This window comes from Alligator sinensis, unplaced genomic scaffold (assembly GCF_000455745.1).
Source record: "Alligator sinensis unplaced genomic scaffold, ASM45574v1 scaffold611_2, whole genome shotgun sequence".
NCBI lineage: Eukaryota > Metazoa > Chordata > Crocodylia > Alligatoridae > Alligator > Alligator sinensis.
The window spans coordinates 2,696,402-2,720,527 of record NW_005841869.1 but is presented as its reverse complement, the minus strand read 5'-3'; the positions used below and the strand labels follow the sequence as shown (position 1 = coordinate 2,720,527).

The window sequence follows — 24,126 nt, the reverse complement described above, 5'->3', positions numbered from 1 at the left end:
ATAATTTTGTGAGGAGGAGAACGAGATCTCACTGTCTGATTTTTTTTTTTTAAATCCTGTGTCCTCAGACTAGGTCCATAACTAGACTTCTCTCTATTTAGAACATGCTGTATATAGCCAGTAAGCACCACTGACACAGGCATGGAAGCATATTTTGTTATTTTGTACTGTGAAAATGTATGGCCCCTGGACTTTTTAAAATTTACTATATTTTGTTAAGGTAAAAAAAAAAGGCTATTAAATGGAAATCAGTAGGGGGCCAGTGATAAGGAAATCTTAAGAAAACTAACTAAATTGTGGATCATTATCATAAAGCGTTCTTGGTTATGGCAAGTATAAGGTCTGACCCTCCTGTACTGCTGAAGTCAATTGGAGTCTTTTTGTTGATTTAATTAGGTATGGAATTTGGTGTGGTGCCCTATCAGATATCATAGACTGACTCTGGCAAGGGCTGAAAAATTCTTCTACAGTGTGTAGTGTAAAAAAAACAAAAACAAAAAAGGATTAAAATAAAAGAGATTATCTAAACAGCATTGCTTATAACTGGGCTCAGGTAGAATCTCCTGACTTTATTTGTCTGGGCTACCTGGTGAGATTTTGCTTCTGGGAAAAGGTTCTTTAGTTTTCAGTTACCATCGCGTGTTCAGTAGAATCTTGTGTGTCATTTTCTTCTTTGTTAAGAATGAAGTTGGTAAATATTAGGGGTGTACCAATAGAGAGTTTTGGGACCGATACTGATAGTCGATTTTTTTTAAAGAGGCATATCAGCCGATACCGATCCAATTTCCGATAAGCAGCCCGGCAGCTTGAAGAACACTGTCTGGCTGGTAAGTCTGTTGTGGAAGGAGTGGGGAAAAGGAAGGGATGTTGTGGGGGGATGACAGATCGAGGCCTCTGCGGTGAGGGAGGGAGTGAGGCTGGGGCAGGTGCTGCCCAGCCAGAGTGGGGTGGGTCACGGGATTGGGGGTGGGGGGCTCCCACTGCTGCAGACACCTAGGAGGGCACCGGGGCAGAGGTGTGCCCCCCGGATCTGCATGGAGCAGGGCTGCAGCCGGGTCTGTGCCGGGCTCTTCCTGGCAGTGGGGTGGGAAGGGCTACACTCAGGGTGGGCAGTGGTGGCTGTGCAGCACCCATCCCAGCCCTACTCCCTCCCTCACCACAGGGGCCTTGATCTGCCCCCCCTCCCCCCACCCCCAGTTCCCTTCCCTTCATCCTCTCCTGTCCCCACAACAGACTTACCAGCTGGACGCAGCTCTCTAAGCTTCCAGGCTGTGCTCTTGCTGCCCACGTGCTGCGCTGTGGCTGTGCACATGCACGAAGCATTTATCAGCCAAATTATTGGCCACATCAGGCAAAAAAAAGCTGATTTGTGATGCAGGCAATTTTCTTTATATCGGTGCCAATCTGATATCGGACCGATGTATCGGTGCACCTCTAGAGTGTGTGTGTGTGATATATATATAGTCTTGTTTTAATTGTCACATAATCTTTCATGTGGTGATGTAAATAATCAGTATATTAACGGAAAATACTGCACAATTATAGTTCAGTTTTGCTTTGAGGTTTTAACCAGAAAATCGAGAAGAAAATCTGTTGTGCATTTAAGCCGTTTAGTTACTGAAACATCTTAAAGCTAAGCCATGTTTCTTCTCTTTCCAGTTGGTCAGAACAAACATTGCCGTGGGTAAGGTGATGTTAAATTAAGGAGGACACTAAAAATGGTATCTTGTTAATCAGTTTGCTGTATCTGCCTGTTCTCTGTAGTTTGTATTTTCAACAGAGTAGGCATATAGTTTGTCATTATGTGTTTATTAATACTGGTATATGTATGCCAAGTGTTCTTTCATGTCATGTTTGGCTAACATTTTAGGGGTGCTGCTAAAAAAAAAAAAAAAAAAAAAAAAAAAAAGTTGAAGCTTCTGAGAAGGAACAGGTCTTTAACCCCTAGAACTCAGATGTCGATAAATAATAGTATTTTGGTGTGTTTTCACAGGAGCACCATTAACCCCATTTCTTTATTTTCTGTCTATTTGCAGAAATCCTTATTTTTCATATTTTTGGAGTCCTCTTCTTAAAAACATTGCATGAGTGTAATTCTTTACAGTGTAATAGGGCATCAAACACAATAGGAAGATTCTCTGTCCAGTTTGCAGCACATCAACGTTTAAACTAGTGGTTCTCAATTTTTTTTTTTTAGAGACGGAACACCCCCTGTTAGACTTGAGGCATCCCTCAGAAAATGCCAGTTCTTAGTTCTCACTCATTTTTTGACCGTGGAAAAATAATAGAGCAATCTTTCTGATGCAGAGAGCTCAGACCACAACATGTCAGAATATTTTTGACATTATGGATTCTTATTTGAAATCTCTGGATTTATCTTGTAACTCATGTTCACATGCCTAACCGTGCTAACATTGCATGACACCCTTGAAAGAATCTCAAGGCACTCCAGGGTGCCACAGCACTCTGATTAGAATTGCTGGTTTAAACTCTTTAGTAGACCACCTGAATAAATGAAATTGAAAAGGGAATCAAGTCTTCAATGGCATTTTTTTTGCCCCTTTTGACTGTGTGTGTATTGGCACAAGTGCTATGAAGGCAATGGATTAGATAGCCCATTAAATGAGGACCCTATCAACTAGATACCAGGGTCCCAGTCTGACATTACAGTTTGCTACCTACTAGTCACACTGCTGCAGTAGTTGCTAGTAAAGTAGATGTAACAGTCCCTTTGCCCATTCTTATTTTTTCCATTTAGGAAATAATCACTGAGTGGCTTTTGGCATAAGTTTTTTTTTCTTCTTAAGTTTGTAAGTACATTTTTTTTCGTTAGAGTTTTACAATTTTGTTTGGCTTTTGTTTACTGTTTAAAAAAAAGATAAATGCTTTTTATAGCTGGAATCATAGAAAATGAGGGTTGGAAGGGATCTCAGGAGGCCATCTAGTCCAACCCCCTTTTCAAAGCAGGACCACCCCCAACTAGATAGTCCCAGCCAAGGCTTTGTCTACTCGGGTCTTAAAAACCTCCAAGGATGGAGATCCCACCACCTCTCTGGGTAGCCTGTTCCAGTGTTTTACTACCTTCCACATGAGAAAATTCTTCCTAATATCCAACCTCAACTTCACTTGCTGAAACTTGAGCCCATTGCTCCTTGTTTCAGTCCAGCTTCATCCTCTTTGGAGCCAACCATCCTTCAGGTAGTTGACGGCTGCTATTAAATCCCCCCATAGTCTTCTCTTCTCCAGACTAAATAAATCCAGTTCCCTCGGCCTCTTCTCACAAGTCATGTCCTCTAGCCCCTGAACCACTTTTGTTGTCCTCCACTGGACTCTCTTCAATTTGTCTGTCCTTTCTGTAGTGGGGCTCCCAAAGTGGGACATAAGACTCCAGATGTGGTCTCACCAGTGCTGTATAGAGGGGAAGAATCGCATCCCTCCATCTGCTGGCAATGTTCCTACTAACACAGCCCAATATACCGTTAGCTTTCTTCACAACAAGGGCACTTTGTTGGTTCATATTCAGCTTACTGTCCTTTGTAGCTCCCAGGTCCTTTTTCTGCAGTGCTGCTGAGTAGCCAGTTGATCCCCAGTCTGTACCGGTGCACAGGATTGTTCTGTCTGAAGTGCATATCTGCGGTTCTCCTTATTGAACCCCATGAGATTCTTTTTTTTGGTGCAATCCTTCAATTTGTCAAGGTGTCTCTGAATCCTAGCCCTACCCTCCAGCGTATCTATTACTTGCCCCCCCCCCCCCCCCCCCCAGCTTGGTGTCATCTGCAGACTTGCTGAGGGCACGTGCACTCCATCCCATCTTCCAGATTGTTACAGAATTCATTTTGAATCATTAAATGATAGAATTAGCTAAAATAAAACTGAATGAATAAACAGCTGAGATTATATTTTAAGACAATTTAAGAGGCATTGCAATGGTGATTTGGGTTAATTTTATAGTTGGTATTAAATAATGTGATAATTAAGTGCTAACTCCATGGTTAGGCACTGGAAGGTAATACGGATTTAGTGATAATAGTGTTTGCTAAACAGGAACTTGGAGTATTGCTCCTGGTATCTCCTTTAAAGCTTTCTTCACTGTCCTAAATATGACTCCTTCAGATTCCTTCCCTTCCTTTCTTCATCCCTCTCTGCCCCTCTCCCCCTGCAACAATCCACCCAAAATAACATTATATCTTCTTAAGTTTCCCTTTTTTTGCTGACTAAATAGGTACCGTCAGGCTGAAATCAAAGGTCACAATAATTGGAATGTGAATTTAGGTCACTTCTCATTTCCTGGTGTAGCACTACTTTCAGTTTAGTTAAGTGAAGGAGGTGGGAACAAAAATTTTGTTGAGCAAACAAGTGACTTGAATTTTCTCCTTTGATTAAAACAATGAACAAAGCAGTTTGCAGGTAATTGCTTTTGTACATCTCCATCTGGAATCAAGGTGTTTATTTTGATCCAGAACTGGTATATTATAGTCCAGGTAATTGAACAGAACTCTGGAAATGGATTTAAAAAATGCACAAAATTCTCTTTCTTCCTTTTCCCACTTTCACATTGGCAGACTTGTGTTCCTTTTTTATGTAGCTGGAGTTGCAGACTGATGACATGCTAAGACTCGAGGATAGGTGTCTAATTTCTACTGACTATTTTCCATTCGGGTTAGATGCTGAAATCCTTCAGGCAGCTCTGAAAATTTCTTTTAAATGATGTTTAATCACCATATTTGTGTATCGGGTAGAAAGATGTGAGCTGCTAATTCATATCCAAACATGCAAAATATTAAAATAAAAATAAACACAAAAAAATCTTACATATGTGAAGCCATCACCGTAAAGACTGCGTGTGCTTAAAAAGCAAATTTTTAAGGTGGTTCAACTCTCTATTCTGAAAATATTATTAATGTACTTACTGTATTCTGTTTCAGGCAAAATCCGGAAACAACCTTTGAAGTGTATGTTGAAGTCACCTATCCAGGGGCAAGCAGCACTGGAACAGGTACTATTTTACATTTGATTTCTGTTTTATTTTTTTTAACTGCAAATGCTTTGAGAGCTTATGTAATATAGTACTATGAGGCAAACAGTAAAATGTTTTCTGAGGTCTAACATAAGCAGAAGCACTCCATACAGTTTAATCTGTCTCTCTAAGTTGAGCCCTTTAAGAGGTTAAAACAGAAACCAAAAAATGATTGATTTGAATGTTGCCTTTGATTCAATCCACTATCTTGGCCAAGTCATTTAACTACTTGGCCTCAGTTTGTCTCAAACTAGAATAATGTTAACTACCCAAGAATATTTTGAAGTTATACTACAGGGCAGCATCAGTGTGTAAATGTCATGTTCTGTCTTGACATTTTTACCTGCTGTTATAAGTAACACTTAAGGATTTAGACCTTCTGGATGGTATTTTTCCACAAGATAACTTCTTCTCCCTCATGTTTATACATCTGCCATATCTACTCTCTTCCTTTTTCCCAAACTTTCTTTCAAGGAGGTAGTTATACCTAGAAATTAGATTATAAAAGTAGCTTATGGTCTGATTAGTACTTGAAATTAGCTATTTGAAAGATACCACAAATTTCCTAAAGAAACTAGCTTCCATTGACCAGCTTCTAGCTAACACCATGTTAGCTACCATGGATGTTACGTCTCTGTACGATAGCATCCCCCATGAGAATGAGTTGCATACCATAAAGAACATTTATCCCTGACAAGGGCACTGCTTCTGTTTGCATTACACTCTCCTGTTTTGTCCTCAAACACAACTATTTCAGATTTGGGGACTCCGTATACGTGCAAATGAACAGCACTGTCATTCGCACACAGGGCCCCTGACTCTGTCAGTATATTTATGATAGACCTTGAGATGCCTTGTCATCCCACTGGTATGCTTAAGGTACATTGATGACAATGGGATGCATGTGAAGGAATTTCTAGAGAAATTCCACCAGGACTTCCAGCTCTCCATCAAACTGACACTGGAATACTTCTCCCAGCAAATTTATTTCTTGGACACCCCTGTGAACATTTGCAGTGGCTATATCATCACCACCACACTATGTTGGAAACCAGCTGACTGCTACAGCTACCTCCACACCAGTAGCTCTCGTTGTAAACTCACCATTATATTCGTCTACAGCAGAGGTTCCCAACCTTTTTTTACTGTGACCCGGTGGGAGCAGGATGGGGTGCATGGAGCCAGCTGCCTCCCTCCCGGGGCTCCCCTGCTACCCGGCTTTAATCCCAAAATCTTAGCTGTGACCCTGGAAGCTGCTCACCTGGGCGGACAGACAGGGCTTCGAGTGGGGAGCTTGTGCCATGACCCTGTAGCCAACCCACCATGGCCCAGTACTGGGCTGCGGCCTGGTGGTTGGGAACCCCTGGTCTACAGCCAAGCTCTACATTACAGCTGTATCTACTCTGATTCCATTGACCAGGAAGCATACTTTAGGATCTGGAGCAGGGATTCCTATAACTACAATACAATCTGAAAACTGTAGGAAACTGAACAGATTCAGACCCCACTCCAACCTGCCAGACTACCAAGCCTGAGACAAAGGCAACAGAGTACCTTCAGTTGTCATCTACAGCCTCCAGCTTGAGCATCTCAGATACCTTGTTAATGACCTCCAGCCCCTCCTGGAAAATGATGACAGTCTCAAGGTAGCCTTAAGGGACAAACTTTCCTGGCTAACAAGCAGCCCCCAACCTCAAACGGCATCACTCCACTAACAGAGCATCTAACTCCTATTCTCACCAAAGCACCAGACCTTGCTCCAGACCCAGATGCCAACTGTGCCTTCATCAGCAGAGACATCGCCACTAGACCAACTAATATGGATTATAACATCTGAGCTCTATTTACCTGCACATCTACCAATGTCACGTATGCCATCACCTGATTACAGTGTTCCTCTGCCCTGTCTGTTCGCTAAAGACAGCAATCCCTACCTGTAAGAATGAATGAATACTGATGTGACATCAATGCCAGAAGGACACAAGCCTGTGGCAGAACCTCCCTGGACATTGTATTGTTGACCTCAGAGTGGCAACAATACAAAACTTAGATGACAAAACTTTATAAACAAACTTATACAGGAAATTGCAGAACAACAAATCATCCACAGGCTGGATTGTGATAAATACAGTCTAAACCAAGACTGTGGACTCTGAAGTTGTGCCATTACCTGGAATAGCTTTTATAAATTCCTCAGTGGGTTAACTACTTTGTTTTTCTCTCTCCTACCCACCTTGCCTCTCTCAGCAGTGCTCCCTTTTCTTCAGCTAGGTCCCTACCCTTTGTATTCTAATCACTGCTTTCTGTTTAACAGCTCTGCTTCCTGCTGTCCCTTCACAGCATCTGATAAAGTAAGCCCTCTGCTTAGGAAAGCTATTGCATACATCTCTGACTTAGTTAATCTATAAAGGGGCGGATCTACCCTGCCTTTCTCTTGATTATTACTTGTCATTATCAAAAGATAAACTCCATATAGTCCAGGCAACTTTTTCAAAACAATATTTTTCGAAGATATTATTCATAAAACTGTTTTGAGAAAATCCTGCAATCACCCACTGATGTAAACATTGCATGATCTTCAGTTAACTTTTTGCTTTGGGGGGTTAATGGAACAGGCAGGGAAAACAAAGGTTGACATTCCTAATCTTGGAATTAGTTAATGACATTGTTTTAAGAGGTCACTTTCTTGAATGCTGCTCTACAAGTGATGTGAAGAGTGATTTGAAAATTGGGCAACTCTCATCAGCATTCCCAAAAATTATATCTCTTCAATCTGTGTAGAACATACAAACATATAGCCAGCCTGAGCAGATTAGGCTTTTGGTGGGTGAGACTTTTTTAAAGCCTAGCAACAAGTTGCCAGTCATCCTCAGTTATCACCAGTGGTGCTGTTCACTACAGTCATTGGAAAGCAGATAATTGTATTCCCCCCAACCTTTTCCTGCTATGGTTTTTATCCATCTGGCCTGTCCAAAAAAGTTATAAACTGAACAGAGTTGCTCTGTCCTACTACCATATAAGCTACTGCTGCCACCATTTGAGGTAATTGCAAGGAGGCCATTTAATTACTAGTCCTTGTTTCTGCACATCTGACCTGATTTCCAATGCCAGAAATTTTTAAACAAATTTAACCATAAACATTACATTGTACAGTTCTAGTGTCTGGGTATAATCTTCTCTTTGAAGTTTGTTTGCATCCCCCTAGAGGGATTAATTCCCTGCTGTGGGAAGGTGGGTTAAAAAGCACTGAAACTACTTTACAGGTTTTTAATTGGAGGATTTAGTATACATTTTGTTCTATAAACTAAATGATTCTGTAGGCGTTTCATTCTCGGTTGTGTTTTTTCTTCTATAGCGATATGTTTGTACCAGCAAAATCTTCAGAAATCTTCAAGTAATTTTTTGGTTCTTCAGAAGTTTTAAAAATACTTCTGAATGTGGTGCAGACCTGATGCTTGGTATAAAAAATATGTTTTTATGTGATTCATATTGATGTAGTAAAGTATGCCTGAATTATCCTTAAAAGAAAAGCTTAGGAGAGAAAAGTATCTACAAAAAATTTCCAACAAAATTCTTCTTTTGGGTGTTTATGCTTATATACGTTTAATCCATAATTTCTTATGATGCTCTTAAGCTACAAGGCAAAGAAATGCCAATGTTTGTTTGTCACAGCAAAGACTGGCAGAAGGCAAACCACACAGCTGCTATAAGAAAATCAAACCACAGCAAATGGGTATAAGGAAACTTGCCACATGTGTAAACAGTCCCGTGTCGTCCCCCCCATGCTAAAATCAGCTGATTTGAGGACAAACTTATTTTTATGTTCTGTATGATATGTTTATGTTCATGTATAATAAAGGTCTTGACCATTCATTTGTAATGCACTTAATTTTTTATATCAGTTTCATATCTGTGTGCATGTGCTTTTTCTGGGGTGGTGTTTCATTTTCTTAAGTCCATAAAATGCTAAAAGCCACTGATACTAGATCGTCTCTGCTTGTGCTGTGATGTAAACTGCCTCTATCTTGATGAGGGTAGTAATCAAAAAGTTTGTGTGGCAAGAGACACCTTGCTATGCAAGCTGTCAAATGCATTTTAAAATAAACTTTAAAATAAGCTTTATTTAATAAAGCTTTTAATTACAGTTGGTATTTCTGAGGTCGCTGCTAGCAGTATCATCCTGCCAAAGTGTGATGGGTTGGATTTGTTACCAAGGATTGCTGCTTATACATTAAGTTGCATCTCCATTACTTTATTACTTACCTTGTGTTAAGCATCTTTTGTAACTTGGAATCCAACAAATGTTTAGTTGAAATAGTAACTTTCCCACGCTGATAAAAGCATGGCGATTCATAGTTTAGTGTGCAGTAAGCTTCCTCTTATCAACTTGGCATATAGTGATGAAATTGCCAGTTCAACATCAAGAATATTTTTGATAGAAATTTCTTTTTTTGAGATTCACTGAAACAAGGAAGATGAATGTAGTCTCTGAATAAAGGCAGTATGTGATATGGCAGGGTGTAAACTTATATCACGTTAGCAATGCCATGCTCACTTCTTTTCTGGACATTTGAGGCCGGATCCTGTTTCACATACAGTATTAGGTGTCTTAAGTGTGGTCCTGTTCTATCCAGTCTGAGTCCCTGAAAAAACATTAATACAAAAAGTGGGTTGGTTCTCCTCCTCCTACTTTCTGGAATGATTTCAAGTCTAAGATGGACAAAGGTAGTAGTCCTTAGTAGTTTTTCAGGATCTTGGGCAGGAGGTGGTAGGATTTACTTAGATGCTTTAGTGGAGGGGTGGCTAGCTTGCGGCATTTGTGTGCCACAAGTGACACTTCTGGTGGACCCGGATTCGATTAGCTGATTTGATTCATCGTCCCGATACAGATTCGGCCGAATTGAAGATTTGATTCTAATTCGGAGAATCAGTGATTTGGTCATAGATGTAGCTTTATGGGTTTTTTTCTACATACCTTGAGGTATCAGGAGTGGCTCGTGAACTCTGAGATGGTGGGGCAGATGAAGTGTCCCATGGGAGCGTGGGGAGATCCCCCGCATGCTTGGCAGTGGACTGGAAGTACTTTTGATCCACTTCTGGGTCCATTGCCCAGTGCGCAGGGGGGCCCCCTGTGCCCCCCTCCCCTGGGTCAGCAACTGGCTGTGGGTGGACCCTAGGGGACACCCCCCCCAGGAGGCACCAGTTGCTGAGCCAGAGGGTTGCAGGTGGGGGGGGCCCTGCTGGCTCAGCGGCAGACTCCCTCCCCCACCCACCCACCCCAAGCATGTGTAAAAGTGCCCTTAGAAACTACTCTCGTGTTCAGTTAATTAAGGTGTTGCTTTTTAGAATTGTATGCGGACTTTTATATCTGATTTTGTTTCAGCATCCACCCCTATTATTCTTTTTGAACTAGGGAATCTCTGGACTTCAGACTTTATTTAAAACTTGACTTATGCAATTTAAGAGAGTGGGGTTCTACTTCTTAGCTCTATCACCTAGCACTTCTCTCAAATTGTTACCATGTGCTGATAAAAATGCTGCCATCTTCTCAGTAGTTGTCTCAAGCAGCAAAATAGAATAGGGAGAATAGAATCAGCAGTTTTGTTGGCAAGGATGCTGTAGAGAAGAGATCTAATGGGGATGTTAATATCTCCTGCATTTCTGAAAGATGTCAAAGGGCCTCTACCAAGTGCGTGCTGCTTTGGGGCTTGACCTGAGGAGGTAACACTTTCTCTTATTAAAATAACACAGTAAGGGTTTTGATGCATATAGAAGACTGAAAGGGAGAGTTCCCCTAGTTAACTAACAAACCACATTTTAAGTAACTATTTATCTCCAGAAATGTAGAGGTGATTTTACTACTGTTCATGGTATTGTGATTAAGTATTGTAACTGTACCTCTCACTTGATTGAGTCAAAAGGCTTCATGGGAAGTAGAGATCCAGCCAAATGCACTAGGCAAATGGGAACTCCCATGACAAGTTGTGAAGATGGATCCCTTGAATTCAAAAACTTGTCTAAGTCTCTTCCAACTGTGCAGTTTGTCCGATAAAATATATTACCTACAAAATTCTTGCTTCTTGCACAGTTCCTGAATCTTCATAGCTACAACTCACTCCAACACTACTTGTGATTAACGTTTTCAGAATAACCAGATGGAAGACTTGGAGGCTGTTTAAGGCCATGTTACAGACATTTATTTTCTCTTGGGAGAGTTGCTGCTCTCCTAGTAGAAACCACAAGTGTACAGATGTTCAGGACTTTTCTTTCAGAGCAACCTGCTCCTGGAGAAAAATAACCCAGGAACAACCAGGGTTAAATGCTTCCTGGGAGAGTTTCACCTGGGAGAGTGAACTTCTGTACTTGTACTAAGTGTCTAAGTTTAATTCAGATGTCACAAGGTATATGGTACTCTCAACTTTTTGAATGGTTTTTATATCCTGCGTTACCACATGACCTAGAGAAGCATAGTCTTTTCAGCATCGAGTTGGAAGTTGTAGTTATAATGTCTTTCTTACTTTGCCTCATGCTCATATTCAATGGAAAGCCACCTGCCTCCCTAAAGAAAAAAATTATTCGAGAAAGTTGAGCTGCTGCCAGGAAGACTACCGTTTCGTGTTAGATTGACTGTTTAGAGGCCAAAGAATTGTGAATAAGTGTTACTTCTGAAAGTTAAATTGGGTAACCCAAGTAATGGTAATAAGCTGATGGAGAATAGGTTTAGGTTAGAGATCAGAAGGCAATATTTTACAGTTATGGTGACCAAAATCTGGAACCAACTTCCCAGGGAAGTGGTCCTCGCCCCTACCTTGGGCAAATTCAAGAGGAGGTTGGATGGTCACCTGTCTGGGGTCTTGTGAACCCAGCATTCATTCCTGCCTGTGGCAGGGGGTCAGGCTAGATGATCTGATCAGGTCCCTCCTGACCCTAGCTACTATGAAACTAAGTAAACATTGCTATTGTAAGATAACCAGAAATCCATTGGATACGAGACCTCTATGTTGGGTTGCAAGTAGATTGTTGCATGGTTTCGGTTTAGATTGTTCTGTTGTGCATGATGAAATGTGTGTTACTAAGAAGTGGATTCTCACTCTGGAGTCCTTTTTTTTTCTATTTAAAAAGGATTGTTCTAGATTTAGGATCGTAGAAAGGTGCATCTGCTGACCACTATTTGTATCATCCTTGGGCTATGTCTGAAGACCATTTGAAGTCACCATGCATAAACAGAACTTTCAAAATGAAACAAATTTTGTATCCCAATGTTTTTCACAGATCTTGACAAATATACAAGCCTTTGGGAAAGGGGTGTTCTTTTCCATCATACATGACTTTATTTGCTAAGCACTACCTATGTAATAAAGAAGCAAAAAAAGGGTGCATGTTAGCATACTGTTTTTTTAATTTAACCTGAAAACTAACCCTCTTAGGGGGGGGAAAATACTTAAGAGAATGTATTGAAATATGGTTGGGTCATTCTCTAACCAATATATATCTTAATCTTCCAAATTAAAATGTATCTGCTTTCATTTTAACTTGTTCTTTTATGCTGAGATGGCAATATCGCTCTGGCACATGATTTGTTGTTGTTGTTACTTATTAGAATTCCCGTCTGCAGTAGATGAATAAGGAACAAATAGATTCCCTTGTTAAATACAATTGAGACATGATTTAATTGACTTCATTCCCTGCATTTCACTTGAAGTAAATACAAGGAGGAAATGCATTGTGTACAATTGATGAAGTCTTACCACTGCTTTGGAGGGTAAAGATGCTGTTACAGCTTCTTGTAATAGTCATAATGGTCAAAATGGCACCTGCACACTCATTGGGTTGAGTGCAGAAAAGGACTAGAATAATAATCATTCTGAGTAAACTTTGAAGCTCACTGAGCTCAATTTCCAAAGATAAAGAGCAATATATAGGTACTCTAAAAACTTGCATTATACCCAGTTCCACTATTGTGTGATGGCACTAAGCGTGGCATCCCCCTGTTCACTTGACCTACTTAAATGATATTAAGCAATTAATTGCATTGAGACTAAAAAATGTTCATATTCAGTTTTGTATTTTTGAACCTCTGATCCAAGATATTAAATTCTCAAGTTCCTGAATACATAATATAGTTCGGTATAAAATTGCACACGCGCATACATATTTGATTAGCATAATCTGTGGATAATAAAAGCAAATTGTGCCACTGCACTAGGTTAAAAGGCCGAATCAGACCTATTGCTTGCACAATCTCTTTTTTCCCCCCAGTATTTAAGAATTTCGGTTTTGTTTTCTTAAAGATAGCTTCTTCATGTCATACACCAGAAATAAGCTATTACAGAAATTCAGGGATCTTTGGAGGACCTATGCCAAAGATCCCCTCTTGTTAGAGGGGGAAGTGAAGAGAATTTAAGTACAACTCTTATACCATTAGTATAGAAAAAGTACATTTGTTAGTCTAAAGTAACTGATCAAAATAGCCTCTAAAGTGTGAACATTTGAAAGTAAAAGCTCACAAAAGTAAGGGTTTTTTTCCCCCTGTGTAGGAGGATGTAGCGTGCTTTTGTATAGGGTTTTTTGTATTCTTGCCAAAGCAGACATTACAAAAGTATGTTGAATCCTTAGCTTTGCCATGCGGTGTGCCAAAAGGCCTTTCTCTCCAAGGACCTTATCTTTTATCTTTTTGTGAGTGTAGCATAAATTCTTGCTGTGTGTTCAAGGAAAAAGCTAAAATGGTTTAGTACAACTAAAGCATTTCTTTCATTTTTTTTTTTTTAAGCTATGGTAAGTTAGAAACCTAAATGTGATAGCATGGACAAAGTGATAAGTGCGCTAGAGTTTTTTAACAAATGTTCTCTGGATTAGTAAAGGAAATGTAGTTTATACTACTTCTTTTATGACAGAATTTAAAAGGTCTTGCTGTAAGCCTCACCATGTGTTTCTTTCTTTTCTCCAAAACATACCACTAAGTTGAAAGGGAGATGAATCTTAGAGGGAAACTATTAACTCTGAGGGAGTTTATCATTGTTTGAGAGAAAGGACAGCATTTGCATTTGAATTGACTCTGAGTGTAGCATGTACCCCTAATCTTGTTCCTACTAGAAGCTGGTGAGTAGTTTAAGTACTTCCTACTTTACTTTTTATGTTCTGGCCTTGTGTAGTAATATCTCTATTTTCTCAGTAGATCACAAATGTTATAACTTAAAGTAATCAAAGTCGTTTGCTCAACTGGGAAATGTCATAATGTACTCAGGCCTTAAATGTACTTTGCAGTTGCCATTGTATTTCCATGGTAGGACTTCTACAGGTACAAGGAAAGTAGTAGCAGTCTTCAGTCTGCAAAATGGACACACCAGTAACTTGCTACAGAACACAGGATGGTGTTATAATTTCCTGTGATATACTGGAATTTTAGGGTGCACAGCAATGCCATGCCAAACCATAAGAAACATTTTGTCAAAGAGGAAATAATTATTTCGGCAGCAGCAAGGATGAGTGGTAAAAGTGTTGATAATGCATGTATCTATAAACTATTTATGTTCATGTTTCAGAATTACTTGAAGTGACAAATCACATTTTAGTGTCCAAAGGTCCATCACTGTTACGTAGTGTACCAGATGTATGTTTGATTACTATGCTTAAGTAACAAAGTGCAAAGTGCTGTTCTTACATTAGTTAAAATAATAGCAGTGTTATATTCACCTCAAATCCAGGTGTCCAGGTTTCTGTACCCAGTTTTTACTGATGTAACTTCTTAGAACTGAACTCTAGAAGATTAGGCACATCTAAGTAGAGAATTAGCATCTGCAAATGACTCGCCTAAATTCATATCTTTACTTTTCCTTGTTAGTGTTTTATGAAGTAGGCTTGTTGCCTATGAAAACTTTTGCCTGTCTGAACCCATTAGTCTCTAAGGCAGGGATGGGCAATTATTTTTGCCCATGGGCCACATAGACAGTTCTGGGGAGCTGTTGCAGGCCAGTCAGCACCCCTCTCCGCCCCCCTCGCAACATCCTGGAGCCCACACACCACCGCCAATAGTGCACAGCCCCTGACCCACCCTGCCTTTCTAGGTAGCCCAGGTAGCGGCAGCTCCTGGCTGTCACCGCTGCTGGCCCCAGCCCTGCAGTACTGGCAGGGACCTGCATGCACAGCCCCAACCCTGACACACCCTGTGCCTGCTCCTGCTCTGGACTCAACCCAGTGGAGCAGACAAGCCAGAACTCATACACAGAGCACCGACGTGCCCCATGCTTGCTCCAGACTTGCCAGCCCATGCTGGGCAGCAGCAGCAATGGTAGCGGCTGGGCAGAAGCTGCCACTGCTGTCCCACCAGGTGGTGGAGAGGAGCGGAAGGCAGCCCGGGTACAGGCTCCAGGCAGCTGCAACAGGAAGCACCTGGTAGCGGCAAGGGGGAGGGACCACTTTTCCCACGTGCCGAGCAGCAGCTTCTGCCTGGCTGCTGCCACTGCTGTTGCTGCTTGGCGTTGGTAGGCGAGTTTGGAGCAGGTGTGGGGTGGGCCAGGGCTGTGTGCATGGGTTCTGGCTGGTCCGGAGCTGGTCCTCTCCACTGGGCTGAGTCTGGAGTGGGCACAAGGAGGGCCGGGGTCAGGGCTGTGGGCGCGGGTACCCGCCGCTACTGGGGCTGAGGCCAACAGCAGGAGCAGCTGGAAGGAGCCGCCACTGCCTGGGTTGCCTAGAAAGGCAGTCCAGCTGCAAAGCCACCCCAGCCCTGCTGCATACCCAGGGGGTGGCGGGATCCACCATGGGATGGGTGACGCCTGGGCCAGGTGGGACCAAGGGACCTGCTGTGGGCCGGAGAAAGTTAGTCTGCGGGCCAGGTGCGGCCCACGGGCCGTATTTTGCCCACCTCTGCTCTAAGGCTCTATCTTGCCCTGCCTTTTGCTTACTTTTTATTGGTCTGTTTGCTCCTTGGGTACTAGCCAAAGGACTATAAATTATTTGTATATTATTATGACAAAGAACATGCCGATGACATTATTTCCTTTTTAACTGACCGGAAACTGAAATCCTCAGAAATGCTCCCGTTAGACAACTGTGTCCTTAATATTGCATTTGCACTTTGATTCCAGTAAAATTCCTAGATTGGATCTGGAGCTTAAATTAAATGCATGTGCCACTTCTGTGCTGAAAAACCAAACTTTCATTGATGGGTGGCAAGTAGGAGTGGAAATCAGTTGGGATCAAACTTCTTATAGGCCTTCATGCAAATAGCTGCTTTTGTGAGCGTTTTCTTGCTGCTTATAAATAGGTTTAATAAAAAGCAGTGATCAGATGTTCCCCACACAATAGTACAAATATATGGTATTTTCCCCTTTGCAGGTTAGTTGCGTGGGAAGGGAACAGTTGTCTGCCTTTTCATATCTTAACTGCTTGTGTCATCTAGAAAAGATTATAGACAGTATTTGATAGCTGGCTGTGCTATGTTACTGCCACTGACTGCGTTTAACCAGGAAGGGAAACTCAATGTAGAAAAAGTCTCACTCACAAGACTTTACAAGAAAAAACCCTTTTGTTGATTTATATTTTTTAAAGGAGCTTGACATCTTCATCAAGTTCACAGTGGGCCTGCTTTGTTTGCTTTCTCTTGAATGCTTGATAAGATTTTTCTTCTATTGTTTTGTGCAGCAAGAACAGAACTTGCCATGGCTGAGGTGGTTTTTTTGTAAATCCACAATATGGTCATTGTCTGGTTCTGAATAATTGTGGCTGCTTTTTGTACAACCAGAACTAAGGCTTTGGCTGTGAACAGATTCCTTCTTAGCGTGAAAAGAGACTAATCCATGTAAATACAGCCCAAAAATAAAGCTTTACAGAAAAAGGGAAAGGCTGCTAAGCAGGAGGGCAGAGGTCAGCAATTTAACCTTTAACCTAACAAATAAGAAGCATGAAAGTTCCCGAATTGGTTTACAAAGGCAAGCTCCTGTGATCTGTCAGTTTTTCTTTTCACCATAGTCGGGTGAGAAAACTGACTGACAGCTAGTGCCATTTTAACTGCAGATTGAAATTAACTGCTAAACTGAAACTTTTTTTTAGGGGAGTGAATTTTTTTTTTTAATGGTTTAGGATAAGTTATTCACATTCACTGATTCTACAGTGTTTATAGATTTTCTTGAGTTTAAAAGGGAGACTTGGGGGTTTTTATAAAGAATTTTTGAGAGCCAGTTTTCACATTGTGCATGATATTTAAGCATTTGATAAAACTAAAACAGTCAGGATTTGATGAAGTACTTGTTGCCCTTAACTGCTTGTTAATTTTCCCCTTTAGGATGGCTTTTATTATAATAACTGCAAACAGGTTTTATTTTGAATAGAGTCAAAGGGTTGTGTTGATAGATAGGAGAAAATAAGATGTAATTTAAGGGTATGATTTTAAACTCCAGTATCATGTTCAGTCACAAAACTTACCAACAGGTTTTTTGTTTGTGCTTATTTAATCACAACAGGTAATCTTGTTAATGAGTGTTAATTTTTGCTTTAAGCTTAATGCATCTGAAGTCAGCTGTTATATCTCACTATAGAGAATTCTGTAACTGGTAAAGAACTTTAATTAGAGAGTCATTCAAATGAAAAAGAAACAATGAACTAATGACTTTAAAGTAGACTCCCTGTAGATTAAGAATAGTGATTATGTTGTCTTGCCTAATGTTGTAAGCAGTGTCCCAGTGATGACTCTTTGCTTTAGTACATCCACAATTTTATTGGTGCTTTCTGTAAATGGCTTTCTGTAGTAACTGGATTTTAGAGGGTTTACGTGCCAGTATATTCTGCTATGGATTTAATTTGGTAGTTTCTTTACAGAGTACTAATTCTAAAAAGCAATTAAAGCAACATTGGCAAAATGTAAAAATGTAAGTTAGATAAATTTCTCTTTTTAATGCTTTTTGTCTTGGTCAGGGGTTGAAGGTAGAGAACTGGGGAATCTAATGAAAAGAGTTTGGGACTGGTGCAGTTGTAAAATGCCCTGGATTGCCTTGTTCTCTTCCCATCTTATCTGACCCTTTTGTCATGACAAAAACAAAAGTAGAAGTGCACTAGTGCTTGAAGCCAAGATTGGTCAAACTTAAAAGAAAGTTAAGGACTCCTGATATTGTGTGATTTAAAAATTGCAAATTATCAAGGAAAATACCTATTAAAAGATCCCATGTTTTACATGGGATTTTATGACTGAGGGTAGTATTTGGATGTGCATTCAGTGATGCTCATAAATTGCGTTTTGGTCAAGAACTCCTGTGCTATAGTCCTTTAAGGACTCGGTATCTCTGAATGTACTACCAGTAATCGCACTTGTTCAGGTATAATTCATGGTTCCCAGTCCATGAGGACACTGTTATTTTTGTATTTTGCCTTTGCTGTTTATCTAAGTTTTGGTAAATGTATCTTACAGAATTCCAAAGAAGGGGCCATCACTTCCTAGCAAGAAGATTCCTAGCCTTTCAGATGGAAGCTAATTTTTTTTTGTGGTTAATTATGATGTCTAAGCTTAAAAGTCAAGTCTTTTCAGCATCACCCAGATCTCAGCAGATCTAGTACTTAGGAAGTATACAATTATAATAATTTCTAAAGATGTTTACTGGTTAGTCTAGACTTGGAAACTTTTTAAACCTGTCAGTATGCTTTGGCAGCAAAGAGGGTTATTCCATTCTGGATAAGTGCTTTCTGATGGAAAATGCAGCAGAAGAGGTGCCAGCCCAGAGAAAAGCTCCTTTCATATAATGGACAATGGGGTTCCAAGTTCTCTGCATCTCTTTTTGCCTTTATGAGAAAAATAGAGCAAGATCTAAGTTTCCTTTGATGTGATTCATCTCTTTCGCCCTTAACAGTTGTGGGGATGATGTTTCTAGTTTTAGTGGCAAACTGATGGAGACCATAAATGATGCAGATGGTAGATCAAGTAGTAATTGAGAGTTGTATTAAACCCTTGCAGAAGACTATACATTTTATTTCCTTAAACTACAGAAAATACCACTGCTTCCATCTATAGAAGATGACTGAAGGGAGTAAGATGGAGAATCTTAAGTAGGCAAAACCTGTTTGGAGTTACTCCTCTCTTAAACTATTCAGTAAAGATAGCAGTTTAATACATGTATTGAGGAGTTAAAAATAAACGGACAAAACAGAACTCTTACAGCTTTAATCTGCTTGCATAATTGTATGTTGGCATATATAGTGGGATTTATGTATTTTGATTAAGGGTTGGACTTTTAAAGGTGAAGAGAGTTAGGCACTCGGCACCTATCAAATATTAACTGTGATTCATTGAATCCTTACTTCAGTTCCTTTAAAAATTCTCAGACCAAATGACTGCCTACTATACGATATAGGTAATATAAACAGTACCTTTTTAACTGCTGCTTTATGTGGTAAATAAAATAACCGCCCTTCAAATTAGAAGCCTTATCAGCCCCTTGCACCTCTCTTGCACTATTTGGGATAGTTTAAGATAGGAGTGGCCAACCTGCAGCCCGAGTGCCACAAGTGGCACGGGCAGCCTGTGTGTGTGGTACTCGCAAATCAGGGAGGGAACAGGCAGTACAGCACCTGATAGGGCAGAAAGCAAAGGAGATCAGGCAGGAAGCACAGGGAGAGATGTGGAAAGCAGAGGAGATTGAGCAGAGGAAGACGATCAGGGTGGCACTCACGGAGGGTATGGGGCTATTTTTTGGCATGCCCATCAAAAGGGGCAGCTCTCACTTCTTTAGGAATAGAAAATCCTTTATCTGTGTGGGGGGCTGGATTAGATGACCCTTGAGTTCTTTTCAGACTTGAATGCTAGGATTTTTAAGATACTTCTGTGATCCTTGAGACCAAATGGTTTCTTTTGCAAGAGCCTTATTATTAAAGGGCTCCAGTCTGTTCTAGATGATATTGGCAAAATTCCTTTTCATTTCAGGTGGTATAAGATCAAGAATTACATTATAGAATGTACAGAGAAAAATGGTAGATGAGCGAAGCATGGTGAAGTGAGAATGCAACAGAACTGGATTGACCATTTCATTTAGGATAAGTCGTAATACTACTTGTCACTTTTTTAGGTATTTCCCCTTTATTTATTTATTTATTTATTTATTTGGTTATCTAAAGATAAGTATGCAGTTGTGATGGCAGGAGAGGAACAAGGAAGAAGAGTGAGGGACAGATCAGTCCGGAAGGACACTGGCAGGAGAGAAGAGAGAAAAAAAATCGCTCAGCAGCAAAGATGCTTTGAACCCTATAACTTTCTGTTCAAGGTCTTTTCTTAGAAACTTCTAATGCAGGGGTCCAAGCCATGTCTTCCATTCCTAACTCTAAATTGCTTCAACATGTTTCAATTCTACTGGTGTTAAGTAAAAAAGGTTATTTTGGAAGGGTTTAGCCTGATGAAGCCATATAGAAAGTGCTGCCTGTAACACCCATAGTGCCCTAAACCATAAAGGTAGCCTTGAGCAGATTGTTTAATGGTAAGGATTTCACTATCTAAAAATAATTCAGATGTTGATGCTAAATTACACTTTCTGCAAAAGGCCGACTCGTAGTACCATATAATATTGTCTATAAATGAAACAATGGAAGCATGTTGGTGATGCATGAGGTTTTGGTTTTAATCTTGTAAAGGTCCCATAAAATAGCATCAGAATAAGGCAGAGGACAAATTGAAACCTACGACACCCAAAGCAGACTCTGCCGGGTGCAATATGGGTGTGATTTGTGAAGCCTCGTTTGGAACAAACATTCTATCCTACCACAAATTGAGTAACCAATGAGCCTTGCTAACTAGGTTCCAGAATTGATAGATTTGATTGTTGACCTTTTTCCTTGGTATAGAATATTGCTCTTGCAGGAAAAACGACAGACATTTGTGATCAGGTATTTTAACTCCAATGTAATCTTAATATTTCTGAATTGAACATTACTGGAATCAACATAATAGATTTTAGTCACAGCCATAAAAGTGATGACCCCAAATCAATTGTAAAACTTGCATTGACCTATTACATTTTCTTTGTGTCCTGGGGTGGAGACCAAGGGATGCTCTAGTTCATCTTTCTTCGTCAGCCACAGCTGGCTGCAGCTTTTATGGAAGTTGACAACATGACTCTCCAACTGCAAGGGCTGTGATCTTCCTCCACCATTCGTAGCATGTACTGCGTAGATTGAGGAAACAGGCAAAATTGCAGGTTTCTGATTTCCCTGGGGCTCAGCCCAGATGCAGAAATCAGAGTGGACTCAGTTGCTGAAGTGGGCCCTAATTCAGTCATGAAGCCAGTTTTTATTGCATGATTGTGCCTCTTGCATTAAGATTGGGGAGATACTGTAACTGTTTTGTGCTTGCCTTTGTTTTTTCTGTGGAAAACATGACCTTAAATTAAATTAAGTGAATGACTAGGTCAGTAATACTTGGTTTGATTTCTGATAATATTTTGTGAATTGCAAATTGACACATTCCTCTTACCCCCCATGTTTTTCATTAATAACAGAGAACACTTTTAGAAAGTGTTAATTATCCACCTCACTCTATTAAATAGAGTGCTTCTACAAGTTTTCCCATATACAGCAGTGTTGTATTAAAAGGAATTAGCCAAAATAAATGTCTATAGTGAGGCATCTAACAGCTGCTTTGTCTAGTTCTTATTTCATTATTGCAAAAAAAATCTGCTACATAAAATTAATATTAAGAAAATTATGTGAATTTCATCAAGTCTCCAGTTGAAGTACCTTAGCTTCAGAGACATGCACTTGAAAAAATTATTTGACTTAATAAGAACTCCTTTTGGGAGCTTATATCCTGTACATAAGGTAGAAGCTGGACTCAGATGAATTTAGGTCTTTGGCTCTTAATAAAAATAGCTTGTTTGATAACTCGCTGAAAAACGTTTTGGAAGATCCAACAGTTTATGTGCATCAGTTAAAAGCGTGCATCATTCAGATGCTTTCAATTAAAGATATTATTCTATTATGTTTTTAAATGGGAAATATTTATTGCATGTTTTATAGCTAGGGACCTACCCAAATCGCAGTTGTGCGGATTTCATACAAATTGTGAAATTGGATGATCTCCGTGAAATCCGGGGGTGGGGGGACGAGACTTACTAGAAATCAAGTGCTGGCTCCCCAGTTAGAGCCAGCAGTCCTGCCAGCTGTGGAGCTTGCTGGGGGGAAAGAGGGAAGGGGGCCTGCTGGCACAAAGGTGAGCAGGCAAGATGTCTGCTACCCTCACCTTTGCTGCTGATTGGCTGAGAGGGCTACCTGTCATGTAGGGCTACCTGTTGTGTGGCCCCACCCCCCTCTACCAGTTAGTGGTGAGAAGCAGGGCTGCGTTATGGACAGCGCTCTCAGCCAATCAGTGGTGAGGAGTGGGGCCACTGGGGCTCTTCGGCCAGTCGGAAATGTTGGGGAGTCATGACCACGATAAGCCCTTGAAAAATGGTGGCCGGCTGTTTGAGCTGCCTGTGAAATCAGCCAGTCATCTCCTTGAGTTGGGGAGATCCCTATTTATAGTGGTGGCTGTGAGCCATTACTTCCCTGTGGATTGCTTTTAACTGAGTATTTGTAGCGTGTGAGACAATGGACTGGAGAAATGTTCTCCAGTAGTTTTCCGTTATCCTTGTTTATTTATATAGGTTTCAAGTGATTTATGGATTTATAAGAGAAATAATTGTATAATAAGTGGCTCTTGCTGAAAGCCATTGCTTGTTGAATTAGTTCAGCTCAGATGGCTGTTCTTTAATAGGTTGGTTAATTTTTGCCATTTTGAATTGTGGTTTTTAAGCCAGGTTTGAAAAACCCCATCATGAGTGGGATGCTCCCCATAGTTTCATAGTAGCTAGGGTCAGGAGGGACCTGAACAGATCATCTCGCCTGACCCCCTGTCACGGGCAGGAATGAATGCTGGGTTCACAAGACCCCAGACAGGTGATCGTCCAACCTCCTCTTGAATTTGCCCAAGGTAGGGGCGAGGACCACTTCCCTGGGAAGTTGGTTCCAGGTTTTGGCCACCCTAACTGTAAAATATTGCCTTCTGATCTCTGACCTAAACCTATTCTCCATCAGCTTATTACCATTGTTCCTCGTCACCCCAGGTGGGGCTGGGGAGAAAAGGGCTCTGCCTATTTGCTGTTGATCTCTGCTGATGAGTTTGTAGGCAGCCCCCAGGTCGCCCCCTAGCCTCCTCTTGCTGAGGCTGAATAGGTTCAGGTCCCTCAGTCTCTCCTCGTAGGGCCTGTCCTGCTGCCCCCTCACCAAGTGGGTGGCCCTCCTCTGAACCCTCTTAATGCTGGCCACATCCCTTTTGAAGTGCGGTGTCCAGAACTGGATGCAGTACTCCAACTGCGGCCTGAGCAAAGGCGCATAGAGGGGGAGTATTACCTCTCTGGACCAGCTTGAGATGCACCTTTGGATGCATGGGCAGCATGTATGGAGAGTTAAAATCCTGCAGGGCCAGAAAAGCACTCCCTGGGACAGTGGCAATACTCCATCTGCTTCCCCAGACCAGGGACTGCCTGGCCTAAGAAATGGGTTTGGGGCTTTGCCCAGCTGCTTCACTCCCTTCCCAGACCTATCTACAGGAAGAGAGTGCAGCGGGGAGAAAGATTTCCTGCCTGTTCCCCAGACCTGGGCATCCCAGACTGGGGAAGCCCAGGAAACCTTTCTCCACTGCTCCATGCCTTCCACAGACTGGGAGTACCTTGGTCTTGGGAAGGTGTAAGGAGTAAAGGGATGGTTGCAGGCTGAATGGCTGTGGTGCTCCCTCTCCCGGAAACATTTATGGTGGTGAAAATAACTCAGAAATGTCTATTGCTAGAAAAAACAAACCACCTCTTTGTGGTTTCTGTTTCTACTGCTGCTCTTACCTGTGTCCAGAAGCTGCACAAAATGAACAGGATTTGTCAACTTGCAGCTGTTCAGATCATGTAGGCAATAGAAAAACCTGTTGAGCCATATGTATTGCATGCTGCTTCTATTTAGTGTTATATGGGCAGTGCTAGAAGCAGGTGTTCCAGGCTGGGGGGGAGTCGGGGATGACTACGATACCAGTCTGGTGTCTTTGGCCAGGACACTGGTGGAAAGAATGAGAGCCGTGGAGGTCTTGGCCTCCAGTTCTTCTACCTCCCCACCCC

The 24,126-nt window shown here is 41.2% G+C and overlaps 1 protein-coding gene across 1 annotated transcript in view; it reads left to right on the top strand.

The window, feature by feature from the left end:
• The first annotated feature begins 4,927 nt into the window (after window positions 1-4,927).
• Window positions 4,928-24,126, top strand: part of DENND1A (DENN domain containing 1A) — a 274,774-nt gene continuing 255,575 nt past the window's right edge. The window contains 1 exon segment of the mRNA XM_025194283.1: window positions 4,928-4,996. Within this exon segment, the coding sequence (XP_025050068.1) occupies window positions 4,955-4,996 (42 nt within the window). The 5' untranslated portion in view covers window positions 4,928-4,954.